Raw genomic sequence first — 24,587 nt, 5'->3', positions numbered from 1 at the left:
ACACAAAATGTAATGTAGAAAGATCAGACTGGACCTTGGTGGGACTTGATGCGTATCATCCAGCTTTTTATATAGATGTTAGTATGTCCAGGAAGCTGGAAAAGAGTAATGACGAGAATATTATTCGTTATAAATATAACTTTAGGAAGTATAATAAGTCTTGTTTAATAAATGCACTCTGCCAAGCTGATTGGTCTGATCTTTCTAATAATCTTGATCCGAATTATCTATGTTCTTTAATGTACAGTAAGCTTGATCAAATATTCAATGAGGTGATACCTAAAGCTCATATACTCCAATCTGCGGCTTTTCCAAAATGGTTCACAGCGGATATAATATTTGACCTCAAGAACAAGGAATATCATCGTCAACGGGCCAAGCGTGATATATCTGTCTATCACGAACAACGCTTTAAGGATCTTAGAAAATCACTTAAAGTGCGTATCAAGCAAGCTAGAACTAATTATATTGCAAAAGCTAAGACCAACATAATCTCAAATCCTAACTGCTTCTGGAATTACACAAAGTCATTAGCAAATGATACAAAACCACCACGAGAAATTAAAGTTAACAATAAACTCGAATCTGACCCTCAAGTAATAGATGATGGTTTTGCAGAGTTCTTTAGCAATGTATTTGTACCGTCTGACTTTACTTTGCTCAATAGCAATATACCAGACCTTTTTGGTACTTCTGGAATTCCAGATAGATTAGATATAATTAGATTTTGTGAAAAATTGTCGAACAAATGGTCTGCTGGTACTGATGATATTCCTTGTTGTATAGTGCGTGACTGTGCTGAGGCATTCAGTATTCCACTAACAATTATTATGCAATCTTCAATAATACACGGAATTTTTCCTGAAGTGTGGAAACAGGCAAAAATATGCCCCATGCCTAAGACTGGTAATTTGGCAGATGTTACACTGTCCAGACCCATAGCAATACTGTGCTCGTTCTCCAAAGTACTGGAGATGTATATTTATGAACTAGTCTTTAGTAAGTTTCAGCCCATTGTCTCTCCACTTCAGCATGACTTTATGCCCAAACGCTCAACAATAACTAATTTAGTATATTTCACTCATCTTGCTAATGAGACTCTTGCTGCTAGGGAACAACTTGATGTATTTTGTGCAGATTTTGCTAAAGCATTTGATAAAGTAGACATAGGAATATTACTTGATAGACTGCATGCACTAGGACTAACTACTCACCTTATGTGCTTATTAACTTCATACCTAGTCAGCAGGAAAAATATTGTATACTATATGGGACATCGATCTAAACCCTATATTTCTACCTCAGGAGTACCTCAAGGATCAAACCTTGGTCCTCTCTTGTTTCTTGTCTTTATCAATGATCTAGCACAACATACTTCTTGTTTCTTTGATTTATTTGCGGATGATTCTAAGCTTGAGATGAGAATACGCAATGTATATGATTGCGCATTTCTACAACGTAACATTGAATACTTGGTTCAATGGTGTGAAGACAATAAGCTGAAACTCAATGCTGATAAATGCATCATTTTAACAATCACTCGAAATAAAAATCCTATTACTTTTAACTATAACATGTCTGGTAAAATTTTAAATGAAAGTACCTCAGCCAAAATACTTGGAGTAACGTTTGACAGTAAACTTACTTTTGCTATGCACATCAACAAAATTATATCTGAAGCATGGAAAACCCTAGGGTTCATTACTCGAATTTCAAAAAACTTTAATAATCTTTATGCCATTAGACTATTGTATAATACCTTTGTTAGACCGAAACTCGAGTATGCTTCGCTGGTATGGTCTCCCACTCAGTCAGGACAGTCCACGAAGATTGAGAGAGTTCAAAGAAGATTTTTAAAATTTTTAATTTGGAAAAAAACTGGACATTATCCAGCTCGGGGAATAGCAAATCTAACGCTCTGCAATGAGTGCGAATATCTTACTCTTGAAGAAAGACGAATATGTGCAGAATTCTCCTTTGCAACTAAACTGTTCAATAACTTAGTGGATTGTCCTCAACTACTATCATTGTTTAAATTTAGGATACCAGTCTTAGGTATAAGAAGTCAAGTACCAATGTATATACCTATTGCTAAATTTAACTTATCTCAGGCAGCGCCGATCTATCGCATCTCCGGTACAGTGAATCGTTTTTGTCAATTAGAAGCTTCACTTGATCCGTTTGATTGTCCTCATGGATATATAACAGCATTACTTGGCAAATTAGTAATTAAGTGGCGTTGATTATGTGCAATTGTGTATTGGTAATAAGGAGTATTGCTATTTTATAAGGAGTATTGCTATTTTATATTGCTATTTTGTTTTATACTTTATTTTTTTCTTTCTTTCTTTTTTATTATTATTGTGAATGAGTTGCAATAGCTAACTCATCGCTAGAGCATTCACTTAGTATTTTAGAATTTATATGTGAAATCACTATGCTAGTTATAAGTCATCTTGTCATAAATCAAAAATTATCTTTGTATACTAACTACTGTACTATTAACCCTGTTAATGGCCTAGGCTGTTGGGTTTGTTTATTAAATAAAATAAAATAAAACTTAATAATTAGCCGAAAATAAATTCTAATTTTTTTAGAAGAATTAGTAATTAGATGAAAATCAATTCTAATTTTTTTAGAAAAATTAGTAATTAGATAAAAATAAATTCTAATTCTTTTATAAGAATTAGTAATTAGATGAAAATGAATTCTAATTTTTTAAGAAAAATTAGTAATTAGTTGAAAATTTTTTTCTATTTTTTTGCGAAAAATTAATAATTAGTGAACAAATTTTTCTAATAAAAAAAAAAATCAATAATGCTTCGCATGTATTGTTAATTTTTTGGGTATTTAATAACTAGCCAGTACATTTTTCTAATGTTTGTTAGAAATTTAAAACTTTTTTTTTTAATTTCTAAGCTTCGAATGAGTTCGTAGAATCATAATTTGAAAGATAAATTTTTTGTGTAATTAGTAATCGATCTTCAATAAGTTATAAATTTTTTTTTCAATCAATAATATATCTATACATTAATTTCAATTAAATTCATTTATTTTTTTTGTGTGGAATTATTATCAATTTATTGAAAAATTAGTAATAATTACATCATTAGTTACTATTTTTTTTTAATTAAATAATTAATAATGAAATTTTTTTTTGCCGAACACTGAAATTATCAAAAACGTTGTATGATAAAAAAAATTATATAATACCACGATGAAAAAAGATTTTGTCTAATCATATATGATTATATATAATCATATATGAAGTTATATATATTCATGCATAAGTCTATATATGATCAGATCTATTTATATAAAAGTCTATATATAGTTAGATCTGATCATACCTGGCTGTTATGACCCCATATATAATCATATACAAGTCTATATATGATCAGATCTGATCATATATGAGTCTATATATAATTAGATATAATCAGACCTGGCTGTTATCACCCCATATATGATCATATATAAGTCTATACATGATTAGATCTGATCAAACTTGATTGATACAAACCCATATATAATTAGATATAGGCCTATATATAATTATATCTTATCAAACATGACTGACATAAACCTATATGTAATTATATATGGCTACGTATGTTTAAATCTGATCAGACTTCATTGATATGAAACCTATATATATATATATATATATATATATATATATATATTGTAACGAATGTAAAACTGATCTTTTAAATATTTGAATAGCTAAAAAACAAATGCCTTCTTCTCTTGTTTTTTAGATGCGCGATTAAAGTCAGTCAGTCTTATATTGACAGTTAAACAGCAAACATTGTATCTCAATAAACTATATATTGCTCTTGCTTTCTTTTACTGCTGTTAATTGTGGTGTTATTATTTCTAATATAAGTGTGTTATCATTGTAGTGTATAAGTGACATTAATTTAAGATACCAATCACTACAATTTGGTGTCAGAAGTGCGCGTAACCTTCGTGTGAATTTACAAATATAAAATAAAAATAGCTGTCAAAATATTGCGACGCGACGGGAAAGGCAAAGATTTGAAACGATCGTGTTTTTGATATTAAAAAAAAGACGTGAATTCAGTGATCAATTAAACGAGTTTAGTGAAAACATATTTTTTTAAATTTGTGATAAAGTGCGCGTGTGAATTTAAATAAATTTAGTGATGAATTAAATAAGTTTTGTGAATATGTGTTATTATATTAAAGTGCGTGTAGTAAAATAAGTAAATTCGGTGATGAATTAATTAAAATTTATGAAAATATTTTTTTTAATCGGTGTCAAAATGCGTATTAGAATTTATTTGTGTGATGTACTATATATATATAAAAAAATAATAAATAAATAAATAAAAAAAAAAGTTCGGGATTAATGAATTAGTGTTGTGAAAATATTTCTATTAATTTGTGTTAAAGTGCGGGTATGAGTAATTACGTGTGATAAAAATATAAAATAAAAGTGATCGAAACATTAAACGACGGATAATCTTATTTTTTTAAAACAGGAAGAAGTAAAGACAGCAAAAATTTTTGTAGAATTGATTAAGAAGTTAAAATTGAACTTGTGGACAAATTACAAATGAGAAAGGATAAATTTGGTGATGTATCATTTAATAATGCATTATTTAATAATAATTATAGTTAGATAAAATTAAAAAATTAAAAAAAAAAAAAAGTACAAATTAGCTAGATATATCGTGACATTTAACCGCTCTTTTGTTTTGTAATCGATTGACGTAATTAATAAACCAGGTATATTTAATGATTTTGTGTTGAAGAACAAAAGACAACAAATTTTGTATAGATAGTCATTTTTGAAAATTTTTATCTGGGCTACATAATACCTCAAGTATTATATCAAGTCAATGAATAAGTTTTATACGGATAAATAGGAAAATTTTGTGAAACTGCTGAGATTACTATCATGAGTTAAATTTAAAAGAAAAAAAGAAAAGTCGATATTAACGGAAATGATTAAAAAATTTTTTTACTTCAGTGCGATTGGGAAGGTCCTTATGAAATTGAAAATAGGCTAAATAACGTAGTTTATAGAATCAGAAAAATCCCCAAAGGAAAATATAAAATTGTGCATGTAAACCGTCTTGCACCGTACTGTGATCAATAAGAAAAATAAAAGAGAAGTCCGGCTGGGACCCTGAACGATCTCAGTGTAGACGTTGTTAAGGGTTCCCGGGATTCTGTAGTCAATTAGTAAGTCTAGGATATCTTGCAAACTGATAGAATTGAAGATGTCTGAACGACTGCTAAAGACTGGTATATTCCTTAGGAGAAGTCTGACAGTGGACCCTGAATAACCACACTGTAGACGTTGTTGAAGAGTTCCCGAGATTCTGAAAGAAGTCTGGCTGAGGGCTCTGAACGATCTCGGTGGTAACGTCGTTCGAGGGATTCCCGGGATTCTATAAAGACTGGAATGTTCTAAGTTCGGTTATTAGCTTGAGGGAAGTCCGTCTGAGGACCCTGAACGATTAGTCGTTGTAAGGGGTTCCCGGGATTCTTGGGCCTTTGATGAGAGACTGGATATTTCTTTTGGTTTAAGTGAGCTCAGCTCAAATCAAAAGTTTGAATTCTTAGGACTTATCATTGGTCAACAGTATCCTGACTGGAACTTTGGGATCCATCCGGAGTTGGCATAGTCAACATTTCTCTTAAGTAGTGCACGACTTCTGAGAGATAGGTGGATGCCCTGGAGAGTTTCCGAGGAACTTTTAGGGGGAGAAATTGAAATTCGTTGCAACGTGTATTATTCAGTAATCATTGATGTGTTAGCTCGAGATAACATATGGGCTTATGAGCTGAATGGACCGAGCGGTAGAACATTGAGCATTTAAGATCGAAAATTATTGAATTGATCACACTAAAAGTTTATAATGAACAACTGATAAATAATAGAATGTAATGATGAAATATGTTTAAATATGAAATTTAATAAAATGTTGGAGATACTCGTTTTATTTTTTTTCTATTATGTGCAGATAATATTTCCAATTTCATTGGGGAAGGAGAGAAGGAGTCCATTCCTAGTCCTTCAAGGAGGAGAGGAAGGAGTTCCTGTTCCCATCCCGTACCTGATCCCATTTCCATTGAAGATCCATTCAATCAAGAGGAGGGTTACATTTTTTAATTTTATTTATTTGATTCGCTGAGTAGGAAAATAGAGTCACGCGTATCAATCAACTTCTTAGCAGAATATTTTATTTTTTTATTATTATCAATTCTTAGCTCAATTAATCTATAGACTATTTTTTTTATTTTTTTATCATCTTTGCGTTAGCCTACAGGGTTGTTTTTGAGCTATGGTGTTTTTTCCCCTGTAGGGTGATAGATAGGGTGTGTTGGGACCATAGCGGAATCGAACGAAGATTGTAAATAGTTTTAATTTCAATTAAGTTCGATTCTTCCAACACAAATTTTATCGGGACGATAATTTTATTGAGAAGGGGGTTGTGTAACGAATGTAAAACTGATCTTTTAAATATTTGAATAGCTAGAAAACAAATGCCTTCTTCTTTTGTTTTATAGATGCGCGATTAAAGTCAGCCAGTCTTATATTGACAGTTAAACAGCAAACATTGTATCTCAATAAACTATATATTGCTCTTGCTTTCTTTTACTGCTGTTAATTGTGGTGTTATTATTTCTAATATAAGTGTGTTATCATTGTAGTGTATAAGTTATATCAATTTAAGATACCAATCACTACAATATATATATATATATATATATATATATATATATATATATTGTAACGAGGTTTATAAATCCTCATTATCATACCATGATAATAGGCAGTTACCCTGGGAAGTTACCACGTGTTACCTGGTTTACCCGCTGGACTATACTCAGTTATTATTATTATTTAATAGTCCCTCTCCATTTGTATTTTTAATGGAAGGGATGCGCATCACGTCGACGCATAAGCATCGACGTGAATCTATAAAAAGGCCTGCGCGCCGATTATTATTCAGCTTTTTCTCAACTTTACTACCACTATGAATTTATAATAAATACAGTTTATTCTTTAACTCTTTTTTTTACCTGATTACGACTAAGTATTCATTATTATTTAAGTATTCTTTTAAATAATATAATAATCAGTAACTACAATGATTATTCTCTCGTAGAACTACCTACATTCCCTAGCCTACATACCTTCCTGTAGAAGACGGCAACCCCGTAGAGGTGCATACCTGCTGTATCCTCATCCTAGCCTATAGTACCTGCCTATAGAAGACGGTAACCCCGTAAAGATGTATACCTGCTACATCCTTTTCCCACAATACCTGCTTGTGGAAGCGCGTACCTGCCGCGATATTCTCCTACAATACCTGCTTGTAGAGGTGCATACCTGCTGCACTCCTTTCCTACGATACCTGCTCGTAGAAGCGTGTACCTGCCACGATATTATCCCACAATACCTGCTTGTGGAAGCGCGTACCTGCCGCGATAATCACCTACAATACCTGCTTGTAGCCGTACCAGACAATTGTGATACAGAGCTCATAATTGTCTTAATTATTTATTGCTCTCATACAACAACACCAGTGAAACAACACCTCACAGGTAAGTATAATAACACTATTATTATACCACTATAATTCCTTGTGCTTCTCACTAGTTTGGCTTATTTTGCAAACACCTGTAGTCTACTATCTTTCTTTCTCGTATATTACTTATACCTATCATGCCCCACGACTCCCGATCCTTTATATGCCTTTTGCATATATAAATTTATAGCCAATCGGTCGTCTGGTCCTTACGAACCGGGTAACACCAGGATCAGTTACCAAATAATTAGCTTACTAGCTAAAAGGGACACGGGCCCATTTAATTTAAATGGGTAACGGACGGTTGATTCATCCCTACTAGAGGGGTGGACCTCAACTTCGTTTCAGTGGCGCCCAACGTGTGGCCACGTTGGCTAAAAAGACTACATTTAATTACTAAACTTTTATTACCTGTATTTCATTAAAATTATTAAAGTTTAAAATCTGAAAAATAACTTCATTCAATTTAAATTACTATTCCCACGTTCGGCCACGCTTCAACTTTGTTTCAGTGATGTTTCACGTGGGGCCACATTGGCTAAAAAACTACAATAATTATTAAAATCATAAAAATTTAGAATCTAAAATTGCTTAAAAAGTAAAATCATCATTACCACGCCTCACTCATAGCCACGCTGGCCAAAAGATTATATTAAAAATCCTACATAAAATTGTGTATTATTATCGCTAAATCTACAGGTAAATTATTAAAATTTAAAATGTAAATTCACTAGCTTCATTTCAACCACAAACGTTAAAAACTCTAAATTAGTAAAATCACCTGGCCAACCAGTGTTAAACATAATTTATTACCTATATAAATTACTCTTTTATGCAAGCATCACTTGCATCACAAAACATTATCAACTACCTAAATTTATTATTCCACTTTGTCTAAAAGAAAACAATTTATTTGACAAATTTAGTATTAACAGTTATTTTCTCTATTTAATTATAATATTAAAATCATTTAATTATAATATTAAAATCATTTAATTATAATATTAAAATCGTTTAATAATAATAAAAATTAAAATCATTATAATTTTTAATCATCTCCTTCTGAGCAATAATTAAATTATGATAAAATTATAAATAATCTCAAAATTCTAGGAAAGAATGTATGATCTCATTCAAAATAAATTTCAAAAATGAGACGCTTTTAAAAATACAGTTCTTGGAACTCTCGGCGTCACATTCCAATATCTCACGTGATCCGACTCGCGGTATCACGCGCGAAATATTATTTTTAAAACCTGAAAAACCCAATACTCAATAACTACTGGATTGTTCCACTTTGGTAATAATCTTATTTTTTCCATAAGTCATTTAACAATTCTATAAATAACTTTGATCATCCATGAGACATTACTTAATTAAATGGTTTGACCTTGTCTGTTTACGGCTTCACCGCTTCAGACTATAACCCTGAAAATTGCTATGTCATTTAAACATTGTATAAATAAATATTGTTTATATAGCTATGCTATAAAACCTCTTCGAGGTGACTAATAAAATCTATTGTTAACCTTGTGGCTTCACCACGTAAATAAAAATACCATTAAATTAATTATCATTTATTTAAATAAATAATGGAGTATTAAAACCGATTCGTCGGAAAAATACCAAAACCTGTGCACATGATCATAGCATGCGTACAGTTACCAGGAATCTGAAAACGTAAGCCCTTCTGGCACCCAACATAAAATAATATTAATTTCTAAATTTATGTAAATAATTGCATAAGCCCTTCTGGCTATCAAACCTGGTAAAATGGAACTCTGGTTCTAGTACAGTCACTAAAACTGTCCAGATCGCATAATGATCTATAAACTATAAATCATCTTTGATTATTTAAAATCAAATCGTAAGTTATCATGTATCAGAGACTAGATAACTAATTACAAAAAAAAACACACAATCTCTGAAAAACCACGAATTTACGTACTTGACGCAACATTCACTAAAGTTTATAACAAATAAAAATATATAAACGTTGAATCATAAAATTATAATTCTCAAAGATAAAATTCTGTGAATTATATAGAAAAGAAATTGAGAACCGTTTAATATAATTTGGTATATTAGATCATTAGAAAAATTATAATTGACAGACTATAGACTGACCCCCGGCTTTTCACCTGACCTGACGTCACAAGCACAGACCAAGCGCATCGCTACTACCGCCTCATATCGTACTTGAAGCACCTGTCTATCATAATTTTACTTTTTCTCTATAATTGCAATAAACTCTACAGAGTATTAACATATCAACAAAAATACAACATTTATAAACTTTTGTGACCTGGTTCAACTGTTATAACCGTAAGTACGAATAAAATACATATTTAAATTCGTGAACTGGGATAACTCTCAGGAACACCTGTATCAATCCATGGTGTATAATTTTGTATTCCTTCTATATTTATTCAACTAACCGCCCAGCGGCTATTTGAACAGATATAATGATGACCGACTAAAATAAACCCTTTGGAAAAAGGAGAGTCGAGAAACAAAACTGGAGCAATATTTAATTACTCCAGGAAGACATTTTTGAAAAAGACACATTGTCAAATAACAAAAACAAAAATATTTCTTGAAAAAATCACAAAAAGAAATTTGCGGTAACTCTTCTCGTTAGAATTAAGAGCTTAAACTTTAAGGGAATTTTTTCTGTTGTAATTGAAAAAAAATGCTCCTGATTACTGTATTAGTGCAACAAAGATATGCCGTTCACCCACTTGGGTGCGAGAATGAAAAAAAGGAAGAACTTCTGAAAAGGATGCAGAGTGATTTGATATGTTATTTAAAAAAAATTTTAGATAAAAATAAAAAAATTTTTTTTTCTCTTTTTTTCATCATGCTGTACCCCCAAAATTATAGTAGCTGAAAATCTGTGAAAATTCTGAGGATTAGCTGCTAATATGAGGATAAAGTCTACAAAGTTTCAAATTTTTCGAACAATTACTTTAGCCGGAATAAAAACTTAATCGTCCAATGCCAAAAACCCCGTGTTATTTAAATGGGAAACTTACATCACTGTGCGGCACGGGTTAAAATTGAGCTAGAGACCTGAAACTTTGAGGATATTTTCTTTTATTTATTTCGAACAACATAAGCTTCTGGGAGCATAAAAATTCGAAAATGTCCAAAATAAGGACCACCCTACTTTACATAGATTTCTGTGGGAGATAAAAAAACGCCGCTTTTAAGCATTGGTAGGCCTCGATAGCACAATTTGTAAAATTTGATTGCAAAAAAAAAATGTTCAATTTTTACGATTTTCTTAAAGTTGGAGAGAAATCGTATTGCAAAAAAAAAAATTGAATACTCAGAATGAAATTCTGTTTTTATAAATTGTAAAATACTATATTTTTGCAAATAACCGGTTTCCATTATTCATCCAATTTAAAATAAGAGTTTAACGAACTGATCCGCTAAATAGTTTTGATTTTAATGCCATTTGTTTACGTGATTATGCTGTGAAACGCTTTTTTTGTTAATAAAAAATAGTTACACAGGGTTTTTTCCCAGTCAAAGTTATTTTACTTTGTTTCTAATAATCGAAATTTTTATTTGATTTTTTAAATCACAATATCTGCTAAAATATAATATTTTCTATGTGGAAATTACAAATACTCATAGGATAGTTTTTAACATTAATATAACTCAACATTAATCTAGCGGATTACAACTATAAAATGATATTCGTATATACATACATTAATGCTGATTTATAAGTTGCTATTGCTTTACTCAGCTCATCTTTGAATATATAAATTCGGGCAAGAGTTACATGAGGAGTTACATGGCTTGTCAACTCAGTAGACTTTATTAAGTTCCTTTCTGCACTTTCAATATGATGCAATGCTAAGTAACATTCTCCTGTAATGATAAATAAACTAGTTATTGTAATTATAAGCTTACACTACTTAAAATCGGATTACAAGACTTTTTATGGATAACAGGTGAAACTCTTCTTTGATTATTAACATGAGTTAATATTTAAAAGTGGATTTGGTAACAGTGGTATAAACCTGGAATTTTCATGCATGTGGAAAGAAGTCTTTAGCTCTTCATCTCCACCCATTCTAGAGTTATCGATTTTTGCTTAAAGCATTTTGTAAGTTTAGGTTTCACTTTATTTTAAAAAATTGGTGTATTACCGTACGATGGACGGTGTGGCTCAATAAGTTATAGATCAAAATGAACGGAATATAGTATAGGACCGGATAGCTCAACTGGTAGAGAACTCGGCGCGATACCGACATGGTCTGGGTTTGATTCCTAGTTCGGGCTATCGATATTTTTCTTAATTCATCTATAAATTTTCGTATTGAGAATGGTAATTGTAAGTTTAGATGTCACTTTATTAAAAAAAATACATATATCTTTGGCTATATTTATGATAATCTCCCTTAATAAGAATTTTTTTTTATTTGCAAAGCTCTTTCTGAAAAAAAAAGTCAAAGAACTGAAAGAAAAATTTGTAATGCTTTTGTTACGTCTAACATGCAACACTGTCTCTTATTTTGAGTCAAGACACTTAAGTCCTTTACTCGGGCGACGGAGACCTCGTCGTTACGGTAATGAGTATGGAATAGTAATCAATATCAGAAATTACATGTAAAGAAATAATAAATAAAAGCTTGAGAACTTACAATTGATTATATAGTTTTTATTCAGCTTCTGTTGTACAATTGAGTTGATGTTGCTGGTTGGACGATCGTTGACTATTGCTAATCGTATGATAGACCAGGTAGAAATCTCACGTTTAAATTCTATTTAATTAGTACCCCCGGTTGGGTTTTGTGAAATAATAGTAATTGGAGAATGAGAAACTCGCAGAATAATTTCTTAAAACCGAAGTGTCGTAACGTAAGTTTAAGCTCAACTGAGATTTTAAAAAGGACTGAAGACGCGAAGCTAATAAACCGCGTGTTTATATAGACTAAAATCGAGGGGACATGTCATACGCTGTGACTGCCCCCCTGCTCTTGTAATAAAAGAAACTGCAAGTCTTATCAGCATCCAGTTTTCTTTTTGGGTCTCTGGTGACTTCTGAGCACTTCTCTGCTAGTGATTCATTTCCTGCACGTGCAGTAGCCAAGGATAAATAGAGATTAACTTAAGGAGAAGAAAACAGAAAAAGAAATATAATTGATATTTAATTTATCTTTTTTAATTATTCAAAATTCGAGTTGTCCCTTTCATATTTCTAATTTGGATAACAGTGACTTGAAGGAATCGACATCCTTCTGAAGGGTGAGAAATTGTATAATTTGGCGTAAGGAGGTTCTGGAAACGATCACTTTGGTCAATTAAATATAGATTTGTCCTTGATGACATAAGTTATATTGGTTTAACTTCCAAGTTGATAGATGAAGGGGTGTCATCTAGGAGGCACCGCTCGGTACCAAAGGTGGTAGAAGATGTTACGATGTGGGATCGTACGCCGCCGTTTGAACTCGGGTAGTGATTGTCACGTGCCTCAATATAGCGTTGCCGCCTATATAAGCACGTGCAACCAGTACCCGATGCTTTTTGTACTACCCGCAAGTGACCGTGCAGTAGCTTTTTGTACTTCCGGCTTTTGCTTCAAGTAATACTCGCAGTATAAATCACAGTAGCTATTTGTCTTACTTGCTTTGCTGCCACCGTGTTATAGTCAGAGTTAATGGACGTTATAGTTGGTTACAATTAGTTAACCAGGCCAATTAACCAGTGTAATTATTACATTTAGTTAATAATTACAATAACCAGTTAGTGTTATACTCGTACGGTGAAATTATCCGATCATTTGGGATAATTTGAGTAGTAAGCCCTGTGCAGTTAGTCACAGTAACATTGATATCGCACACAGTTAGTTGTGAGATTATCAGTATTGTACCAGTGTGTTTGTGTGTGGCTAGTTTGATAATTATTAGTTAAATAAATAACTATCCAAACTAATAAACTGAACCAGTATTGAGTGAATTCGCCTAACCCAGTCCACGCTCCTGTAATTAAATATAAGAGTAGCAGCACCAGGTCAACCACGGATCCAAGGAGGAGATTTCTGAGGATCAACCACGCCAGTTCACGACCATCAAGAACCTCTACACCGAATATTGAGATTAGGCTAAGTACCTAGGTTTAGTTTAATCTTGTAAGGCCAGTTCGGGTAAATATTTTAAGAAAGACGAGTCTCAATTTTGAGTTTAGCTGGGTGAACTCGCGAAAGCTATATCCAATACCAAAAATATAGTTTGTACGTAAGCCCGACGTTACAAAGAGTTGTTGGACCCCTACAAGAGTACACGAAATTGTGGGTCCGGAGGAGTAATATCGTGCTTACTGGTTTGAAGAAAAAAAAGAAAAGAGTTCTAAGTGGTAGGGCGACCGCCGATCGTGGTCGGGAGCCAATGAGAAAAAAAAGAATCGTTGGTGATTGAAATGAGGGCACTTGATTGGTCATGTAATAGCCTCATCCGTTCTGGTACTACGGCATGCGTCATTGAAGCTTGACCCCCGGGTCACGGATGGAAGGGTGACGTCTTGAGGAGTACCGCTTATCACCAGAGGTGGTAGGGGAGTCGCTTTGTAAAATAAACAAGCGCGATGTCAGAACCGAAGGTTTAAGCTTATGAATCAGGCGACTGCGGTAATAAAGAAATAAGAAATTAAAGAACTAATACTGATGTTTATTAATCTTACCCGTTGACTTGGGACTCTTGCCCCTTTCCCCTTCTGCAAAGAGAAGTGCCGACATGGAGCACACTTGCACGTATCAATAGATGTATATAAATTTACTTATCTCTTATCAAGTTATTATTCAAAACTATTCTTATTTAATTCATTATTTTTTTAAAAAGAATTTACTTGTTGAATTATTATTACTATTATATTATTAATAATAATGACCCTCCAGTGATAAATGCAATTTGTGGTATAATAACCGTTTAAAGGCCTCTTTTCTCTAGAGTTTTTGATAATCTCAATTATTAAAATACAACTAATAAAATGTTATTACCTTGCCAATAGTAACAATTTCCCAATAACAACTGTTGAAATTACATCTAGCATGTGCATATATATATGGATATACATGTGCATGTTGAATTAGCAATCATATTATATCTTTATAATATTATTTTTCAGATAGTCAAGAGAACATGTGTATGTGTTTCTTTTATGTGCATGTACAGGCACTCGGGCACTGGTTTCTTTTACATACGTGTTATATATAGTTTCCTACCGAGCGGTTTAGTATATGAGTAGTATTTAATTATCAAAACCTTAGCTTAGTTACAACTACGGTTTAGTGTTTTATAAAACGTGATGGATGTATTCATGGGGAATCAGTTTTTTTGTGAGGCGTGTTCAGAGTTTACCTTGTCAGGTGATGCAAGTTATAATTGTAATTTTGATGTATTCGAGTGTTTGTTACCGTAATAATAACAATACCCGTATCGTTACCTTCAATAAATAAAAATTACATCTGAATATGGAAGAACGCACACAGTTCTCACCACTCCAGATCTCACCGTTACGCGTATTGTCCCCCTCCTTCCGGGAGTGGGCTGATGTGGTGACAATACCACTGCTTATGTACCGCGATTGTTTCTTATATCGGAGTACGATGAAATTTGATATTTGGATTTCTGTGTTCTCCACTCTGGTCGTAACATAATAAGCCTCAATACGCATATACATATATGCATGCATACTGTTTTAATTATTGTTTTTAAGTTCTTTGTTGTACAAATTTGCTAACCAATAAAAATATATATATGTATCTTTCATATACATAGACATACCTTTATTCGAGGGATCTCAGTATTTTTATTAGTTATTTCTACGTTCTTTTATATTTATGAATAATTTCGTCTTTATCTCATTATCATTATTATTATTAATTTTTTTTTTTTTTTATCTCTACTCTGTTCATAACAGCTTTCTCGGCTATTTTTAGTCAAAAAATTAATTTTTCGTTGAATGGGCTCACGATTTTTTTCGAAAAAATTCATAAAAATCTGGGTAAAAAATGAAAAATTTTCAAGCGACAATCCAAGATGGTGTCCAAATAACTTCCAGTAGAAAAAAATGAAAAGGAACTTTTTTCTTTACTTTTGGTTAATTATTTTTCTAAGATGTCGTAATTTCTACAAACAGTCTCAAAACACATAACTTTTCTCTTGCACCTTACATCTTATTCAATTCACTCTAAATATAAAATGAATTGCGAAAAAGTAATTAACTCCTGTATTTTCGTGTGAAATATTATATTTCACACTAAGAATGCTTAGAAAAGAGTAATGCTGTGTATTTTGAGACTATTTAAAGAAATTACGTGATCTTAGTAGGAAAATAAATCAAAATCAATGATTTAGTGGAAATTATTTAAAACCCATGTTGGGATATGGCTCAAAAATTGTTTTTTCAAGCATAGACTTTTGTAAATATGTTCGAAAAATGTCAAGTGTCCCATTGAAAGGAAAACGAATTTTTTTACTAAAAATGGCCAATAAAGCATTAAAAAAATTTTGTTTTCATTTTCGTTTCTAATTTTTGTTTTTAGAAAGAACATTGAAAATAAAAAAAAAGGCCATTCAGCAGCTGAAATGGAAGGTAGATTTTCCAATTAATCTATATAGAAAGTTTTATATATACATATCTTGTAATGCAGGTTAGTGGATAGTCATGATATGAAATTTGGCTCGTTTTCTAAGAGTAGGGGTAAAAAAGAACAAGGACTATTTTCGATTGAGAACTCCAGATAGTTGATTTGACAAAACATTACATAGGTAATATACCAAACTAACCTTCACGTAAACAAAGTATAGAAAATTTGATTAGTATGAGATCATAATTGTAATTGCTTTTACGATGGCAAGATCAGATATAATTATAGGATGTACAAGCACGATTGAAACATCATAAATAATAAAAGAAATACTTTTAAAATATAAAATAGCTGTGAAATTTACAGGTTATTTTGTTCACACTAAAAAACAACCGACACAATTGTATTATAATGGGAAATACATAAGTTGTGTGGAATGAAAACCATAATTTCAACATTTTTTGATTCCATTAAAACTTTCAAGGCTATCAAATTATTAGAAAAAATGGTCAAAATGTAAAGTTTGAGGTCTTAAATTAAAGCTTATTAGACAAGCTCTAAAATACTTTTTACAGAAATTATCTATGAGTTTTAGTTTTAAAATTATATGAACTTGAAAGTGGAAAAAAATTGATTTTTTCGAAAAATCGTGAAAATTTCAAACAGCCATAACTTCAAAACTAATAAACCGATTTAGCCTATCTTTGAACTTAACCGTGATAATCGCCTATAGAATAAGTGTGACAAATTTCAGTAAGATCCGATGAGAACTGTAGGTGCTATCGTAATGACAAGACCAGTGATAATCATAGAAAGTAGAGGTACATTTGATACATCATAAGTAATAAAGGAAATACTTTAAAAATATAAAATAGCAGTGAAATTTACAGGATATTTTGTGCACGATAAAATACAACTGACAAAACTAGATTATAATTGGACAAGCATAAGTTATGTGGAATGAAGCCCATATTTTCAACATTTTTTGATGCCATTAAAATTTTCAAGGCCATCAAATTATGGAAATAAATGGTCGAATTGTAAAATTTGAGGTCATAAACTAAAGCTTATTAGACAAGTTTTCAGATACTTTTTACGGAAATTGTCTATGAGAATTAGTTTTAAAATTATATGAACTTGAAAGGAGAAAAAAAAATTGATTTTTTCGAAAAATCATGAAAATTTCAAACAGCCATAACCTCTAAACTAATAAACCGATTTAGCGCATCTTCGAACCTAACCGTGATAATCGCCCATAGAATAAGTGTGAAAAATTTCATTAGGATCCGATAAGAATTCTAGGCGCAATCGTGTCCTCGAAATATGGTTCTATTACATACATATATGTATATATATATATATATATATATATATATATATATATATATATATATATATATATATGTCGAATTACCAGTTGAGGTATTGATGAGACTCGGGTTTACGTCGTTATCTTTGCCACTCATCTTATTTATTAAACAATTTAACGAACACACACAGGTAATTACTACTCACAAATATAGTATACACTAAACAATAAGATTACAAGCAATAATATCAGTATCGGGCAACTACACAATATTAAAGTATCCGAGAAAATATCAAAGATTACACAATATTAAATACTCAAATTATTACAAGCGATTAGTTTACTAGAGAATAACAACTATTGAAAATATTCTAGTTACTGTTGTAAAATGTATATGGCGGTAAAATTAAAATCGAAACGAATACACGATCGGTCGGATAGCAATGTCGTCCGTTCCTTTGCTCAATTAGAACTAACTCTCCGTACCCAATATTCTTGAGTCCCCGACTCGACCAAAACTATATCTCAGGTAATTTTACAAACTCGTACAATTACTTCCATATGTTTAAAAACTCATTATACCGAAAATATTGCTATCTCTCGACCGTGTCTACGTTGGATGCCCAGACGGGCTCCTTCGACTTAAGTCTACCGTCATAAACGTAAATATGAAAACTAACAAAATCTTAAGCGGATTAAATTGTAAAATATTTTTACTAAGTTTTTATTATCTAAAAACGAACTCAATATAGTTGGGACTTTCCCAAGTCTCAGGAAAAACCCAAGTATTATTTTATCTCCGACATATATATATGTATTCTCCACTTTGGTAACTTTTTTTTTGAAACGGTTTCAACATTTCGGTAACTTTTATACATTTTGGTTACGTTACCAAAATGCAATCAGCTAGATTCACCATTTCAGTAACGTTACCGAAAGGTATTTTTTTGTTGGGTTGAACTAGTGATCGGAAGTATCGATATTTTTGTTAACGATATCGATAATAATACTAATTTTTTCATAAAATTAGAAATTAGCAAAAAAATATTGCTAATTTTATTCAAAAATAAGTAATCAGCTAAACATTATTACTAATTTTTCATAAAAATGAAAAATTAGAAAAAGAAGATTACTAATTTTTCCAAAAATAAGTAATTAGCAAAAAAATATTACTAATTTTATTCAAAAATAAGTAATTAGCCGAAAATTATTACTAATTTTTCATAAAAATAAAAAATTAAAAAAAAATATTGCTAATTTTTCCGAAAATAAGTAATTAGCAAAAAAATATTGCTAATTTTTTCGAAAATTAGTAATTAGCCAGAAAAATTTACTAATTTTTCATAAAAATAAGTAATTAGGCAGAAATAAATACTAATTTTTCATAAAATTAAAATAATTAGAAAAAAAATTACTAATTTTTTCATTAATAAGTAATTGGCAAAAAAACATTACTAATTTTTTTCATAAATTAATAATTAAACTGGAAATATTACTAATTTTACTCAAAAATTAATATTTAGCCAAAAAATTTTAGTAATTTTTATTTTAAATTAGTAATTAGCCAGAAAATATTGAAAAATTTTTTGGGAAATTAATAATTAGTAAAAAATGTATCTAATACTTGAAAAAGTAATTATTTACTGAAAAATATTACTCATTATTTCAAAAAAATTATTAATTAGTTAAAAAATATTACTGAATATCTGCGAATATTCGTAATATTTATGGAATATAATTGAAAACTAGAAATAACATACCAATAATTTTTGTTGGAAATGAGAAATAATAAAAAAAAGTACTCCAAAAGTATTTTTATTCATTAGTTGGATAAAAAGATATTTGATTATTACTTATAACAGGGTGTATCTCAACCTTGCCAAGTTTGGCCCCTTTATTAATTGATCTTAATAAGGGCGCCACTGGAAGATAAGACTCGGTCTTCCAGAACCGGAGATGTTAATATTATAAATCAGGGTCGTTGAAAAGTATAAGAGTGAGGGAATTGAGGGATTAAATTAATTGTTTTACACACAATTTTATCGTAATTAATTATAAATTTATTTTAACTAATAATATTACCCACTAGGTTTATCTCACTATAATTTCTTTACAATGTTTGTCCACCGGACTTTTATTCTTATTAATTACTTAACTAAATTTCGTCCACCGGACTTTTATTTCTTATGACTATTTAACCGAAACTTTTCTTATTATAAATGAGTCCCCTGGACTTTATATAAAGTGGCCCCCGGCCTGATCCCCTGGATCATATAAAATAAAATTTAGTCCCCTGGACTTTATCAACGAAATGGCAACTTGCCTGATCCCCTGGATCTTTTAATTAAATTAAAATCTAGTCCCCTGGACTTTATAACGAAATGGCAACTTGCCTGATCCCCAGGATCTATTATTTAAAACCGTTTCCACAGGAAACTTAATTTTCTTCCACACACACACACACGTTTTACACTCTAGTCCCCAGGACTGTATTGCACACACACACGCGTTACAAATTTATAATTTTTTTCGATTATATTTACATTCACTTTTAACTACTCTCAAATTTTATTTATTCTAAAACTTTTACTTAATTTTTCATAAATATGATTTATTTTCTTTTAAAATTTCAACATTAAAATTTCTCCAACCAAAATTCATTTCTTTCAAAATTTTTATACTCAAAAATTCTACGACTATAATTTTATTTCTTTCCCCAGTATTTTCACGACTGTAAATTTTATTATTTTATATTCAAAATTTTCCGACTGTAATTTTTTATTTTTCATACTTTATACTTTCAGTTTTTCTAGTATCGAGTTGTTGAGTAAGAATTTACTGACACCGAAAAACTGACGCTGACGACTGATGCTACCCTTCTCTCTTTGTATCAACAAATTTTGATTTTACAATTTTAACTGACATCAATTTACTAATAAATTTTATTACTTATTTTAATTTATCTTTATCACTAGTTCACAGCACTTTTTCTTTCTATCAGTCTTTTGGATTTTATAATTGTAAAATATCCTTACGAAATAGAATTATTAATTTACTAATTATATTTTCTTAATAACTAAAATTTATTATTAAAAATTTCTGGCCCTCCTGCCGAGAAATTTGGCTTTTATATTTAATTTTAATTGTTAATAAATTCTGGCTTTCTTGCCGAGAATTTATCCGACGGACCGCGTGTAAATTAAATTTTGAATTCTGGCCTTCCTGCCGAGAATTCGTAATTTATTTTAATCAACCGGAAATGGCGACTGCCGACGAGTCTCTTAATTATTAATTAATTAATAGATTAATAAATTGTGGCAACCGGCCGACGATTTATTTACCTCCTTGTAATTTTCTTTCCAAACTATCCAACTGCTCGTGGCTTCCCTCGTATCTCCAGTCCTTCCGCCGATTTCCGCTGACACGTTCTTTTATAATAATTTCCTTTCTTCGATTTAGTTTTCGCCTCAATTTAGAATTCCGCCTCAATTTATAGGTATCTGTGGATGATTCAATACAAGTAAGTAATGATAATTGTAGTGTATCGGCTGCCGGCCGGATACACGAGTTGTTAATTTATTTAAGTTATTGCTTCTAGAAGGTTCCACGGAAAAACTCTCCAGAATAATTATAATTACCTGAATTTTATATACTTGGATTTTCGTCTGACTGCAACGCCGGTCCGTCCAACTGTGTGTGTCTTTCACCTCGTGCACGCACTAATAAAAGTGTCAGTTCGTGACCTTTCGGCAATTATCGGGTGTATCCCCATTTGATTAATTCTAATTGGTTCTGGAGGGCGAGCCTCCGAAATTGGCGCTCCCGGTGACAAGTCGATAAACTAGATCACGGGGTCTATCGGTTATTGGGTCATTGACCAACCGCGGGAAATTTATTCAAATTTAAATTTTAAATTATTGTAATTTATTAAATTTACCCCGTTACATACTGAAAATTAACAATAATTTTTTTCGTTTCCCAAAACTTCATATTCTCTACTTAAATTATTTTTTTTCTCAAGATTGAGTGTTTTGAATGAAATGAATTTTTAAACTTTCTGTTTCGTTTTCCAAACGTTTTTTTTTACAACACCGAGTGCTGGGTCTATATTTTCTATGGGATTTCTATGGGATGTCTCTGGGATTTCCAGAGAATTTAACTGGCGATAATTCTATTTTTTAACTTCCCGCTAAGAAAATTGAAAATGTTCAAAAATTCGGGAAGTTATTGGTTTCGGTCCGATTTGCAAAAACCGAAATTCTATCTGATTTTGACGTTTTGAGGTTCTAGGAAGCTATCCTGACTAATTTCACGGTAATGTCCGAGTGTACGTATGTGTGTACGTACGTACGTACGTACGTATGTATGTATGGAAATATTCATAACTCTTGAACGGATTAACCGATTTTGATCTTTGAGGTGTCATTCGACGCGGCTTGTTAATATCTTGAAGCCGTAAAAATTTGAACTTAATCGGTATGGTGCGTTCAGAGATATTTCAAAGATAAAATTTTTTCAAAAACGTTTTATTTGGATAACTTTTAATTTGCTCAATGGATTGATTCCAAAATCTAATCAGCTCTAAAACTCTATAAGCTGCGTCGAATGCTACCTCCACCATCAAAATCGGTTCATTCATTCAAGAGAAACCGTTGACGAAAGAATTCAAAAAAAAATTTTTTTTTAGTTTTTTTGAAATTTCTCAACAACGGCTGGATAAATCAATTTTAAAATTTGATCAGCTTTAGAACTTAATAAAACGCGCCGATTGCCACCCCAACCATCAAAATCGGTTTATTCGTTCGCGAGATATCGTGGGAGAAAGAAATGGTAAAAAATGTTTTTTTAAAAACAATGGCATACCAAAGTATCTTCAAGCTCGAAAATGTATTTATAATAAGGTTTTCGAGCTCAACGAGCTCGAAAACAGTGGAAAGTTTTGGGGCTGGCCCGCAGGGTTAACCGATAGACCGATTTTTAACTTCCCGCTAAGAAAATCGTCGATTTTCGAGAAATTGGAAAGTTATTGTTTTCACCCCGATTTTCAAAAGTCGAGTTTTCATCAGATGTCGACGTTTTGAGGTCCTAGAAAGCTAGTCTGACTATTTTCAGAATGATGTCCGAGTGTATGTATTTATGTGTGTGTGTGTGTGTGTGTGTGTGTGTGTGTGTGTGTGTGTGTGTGTGTGTGTGTGTGTGTGTGTGTGTGTGTGTGTGTGTGTGTGTGTGCGTGTGTGTGTGTGTGTGTGTGTGTGTGTGCAAATTATTAATTTTTCAAAAAATTGGTTATAATATTGACTAATTATTCATTTTCCAAAATGTTTGGCAATATTTTCTGGCTAATTACTAATTTGAAATAAAAATTAGTAATATTTTTTGGCTAATTACTTATTTTCGAAAAAATTAGTAATTCTTTTCTACTAATTATTTAATTTTATGGAAAATGAGTAATAATTTCTGGCTAATTACAAATTTAAAAAAAAAATTAGTAATATTTTTTTGCTAATTATTTATTTCCGAGAAAATTAGTAATATTTTTTTGCTAATTTTTCAATTTGATGAAAAATTAGTAATAATTTCTGGCTAATTACTTATTTTTACGGAAAATTAGTAATATTTTCTGGCTAATTACTAATTTTTGAAAAAAATTATTAATATTTATTTGTTAATTTTTATTTTTTAAAAAATTAGGTAATGGAAACAGAAAATTTCGAATAATTCAGTAATGTTACCTAAAGTTTTTTTATCGCATGCGTAGCAACAGTAACACTTTGTATTAATGCCTCAAATAATTTAGTCTCAAATGATTATATAATATTACACTTTTTCGGATAACAGATTGACGAAATTTAGTTAATATTTTATTACATTTGAATAATAGATGAATATTAATAATTAAAATTTCAATCGTCAAAATCGCAGTTTTTGTTTTAACATGAGCATACGAAAATTAAATAGCTGATGTCAGTCTTAAAATTTTAAAAATTCGAATCCAGTTGGTACAATAACTGTCCTTTCCCGTGAAAAATTCGAAGAAGTCTTGTCGATCATTCAATTTGTTATCATAATAGTTTCATAGCGTTTTTTAAAATATTGTAGTGGTTGGTATCTTAAATTAATATCACTTATACACTACAATGATAACACACTTATATTAGAAATAATAACACCACAATTAACAGCAGTAAAAGAAAGCAAGAGCAATATATAGTTTATTGAGATACAATGTTTGCTGTTTAACTGTCAATATAAGACTGACTGACTTTTGTCGCGTATCTATAAAACAAGAGAAGAAGGCATTTGTTTTCTAGCTATTCAAATATTTAAAAGATCAGTTTTACATTCGTTACACTACCCCCTTCTCAATAAAATTATCGTCCCGATAAAATTTGTGTTGGAAGAATCGAACTTAATTGAAATTAAAACTATTTACAATCTTCGTTCGATTCCGCTATGGTCCCAACACACCCTATCTATCACCCTACAGGAAAAAAAACACCATAGGCCAAAAACAACCCTGTAGGCTAACGCAAAGATAATTAAAAAATAAAAAAAAATAGTCTATAGCTTAATTGAGATAAGAATTGATAATAATAAAAAAATAAAATATTCTGCTAAGAAGTTGATTGATACGCGTGACTCTATTTTCCTACTCAGCGAATCAAATAAATAAAATTAAAAATGTAACCCTCCTCTTGATTGAATGGATCTTCAATGGAAATGGGATCAGGTACGGGATGGGAACAGGAACTCCTTCCTCTCCTCCTTGAAGGACTAGGAATGGACTCCTTCTCTCCTTCCCCAATGAAATTGGAAATATTATCTGCACATAATAGAAAAAAAATAAAACGAGTATCTCCAACATTTTATTAAATTTCATATTTAAACATATTTCATCATTACATTCTATTATTTATCAGTTGTTCATTATAAACTGTTAGTGTGATCAATTCAATAATTTTCGATCTTAAATGCTCAATGTTCTACCGCTCGGTCCATTCAGCTCATAAGCCCATATGTTATCTCGAGCTAACACATCAATGATTACTGAATAATACACGTTGCAACGAATTTCAATTTCTCCCCCTAAAAGTTCCTCGGA

At 31.1% G+C, this 24,587-nt stretch overlaps 1 protein-coding gene across 4 annotated transcripts in view; it reads right to left on the bottom strand.

Moving 5' to 3' along the window:
* LOC130666536 (Bardet-Biedl syndrome 4 protein) overlaps positions 1 to 24,587 on the bottom strand; it is a 234,879-nt gene that overhangs the window by 102,217 nt on the left and 108,075 nt on the right. For 3 of the 4 annotated variants that reach the window (XM_057467646.1, XM_057467649.1, XM_057467647.1), the window contains exon 6: positions 11,294 to 11,456. In XM_057467646.1, the coding sequence (XP_057323629.1) occupies positions 11,294 to 11,456 (163 nt within the window). Of the gene's footprint in view, positions 1 to 11,293; positions 11,457 to 17,590; positions 17,956 to 24,587 lie in introns of those variants that run through there. The other variant, XM_057467648.1, reaches the window with a different exon arrangement.

The sequence above is a fragment of the Microplitis mediator genome, chromosome 4 (genome assembly GCF_029852145.1).
Source record: "Microplitis mediator isolate UGA2020A chromosome 4, iyMicMedi2.1, whole genome shotgun sequence".
Classification (NCBI taxonomy): Eukaryota; Metazoa; Arthropoda; class Insecta; order Hymenoptera; family Braconidae; genus Microplitis; species Microplitis mediator.
The sequence above is the reverse complement of the archived record's forward strand: the minus strand, read 5'-3'. Positions and strand labels throughout refer to the sequence as shown.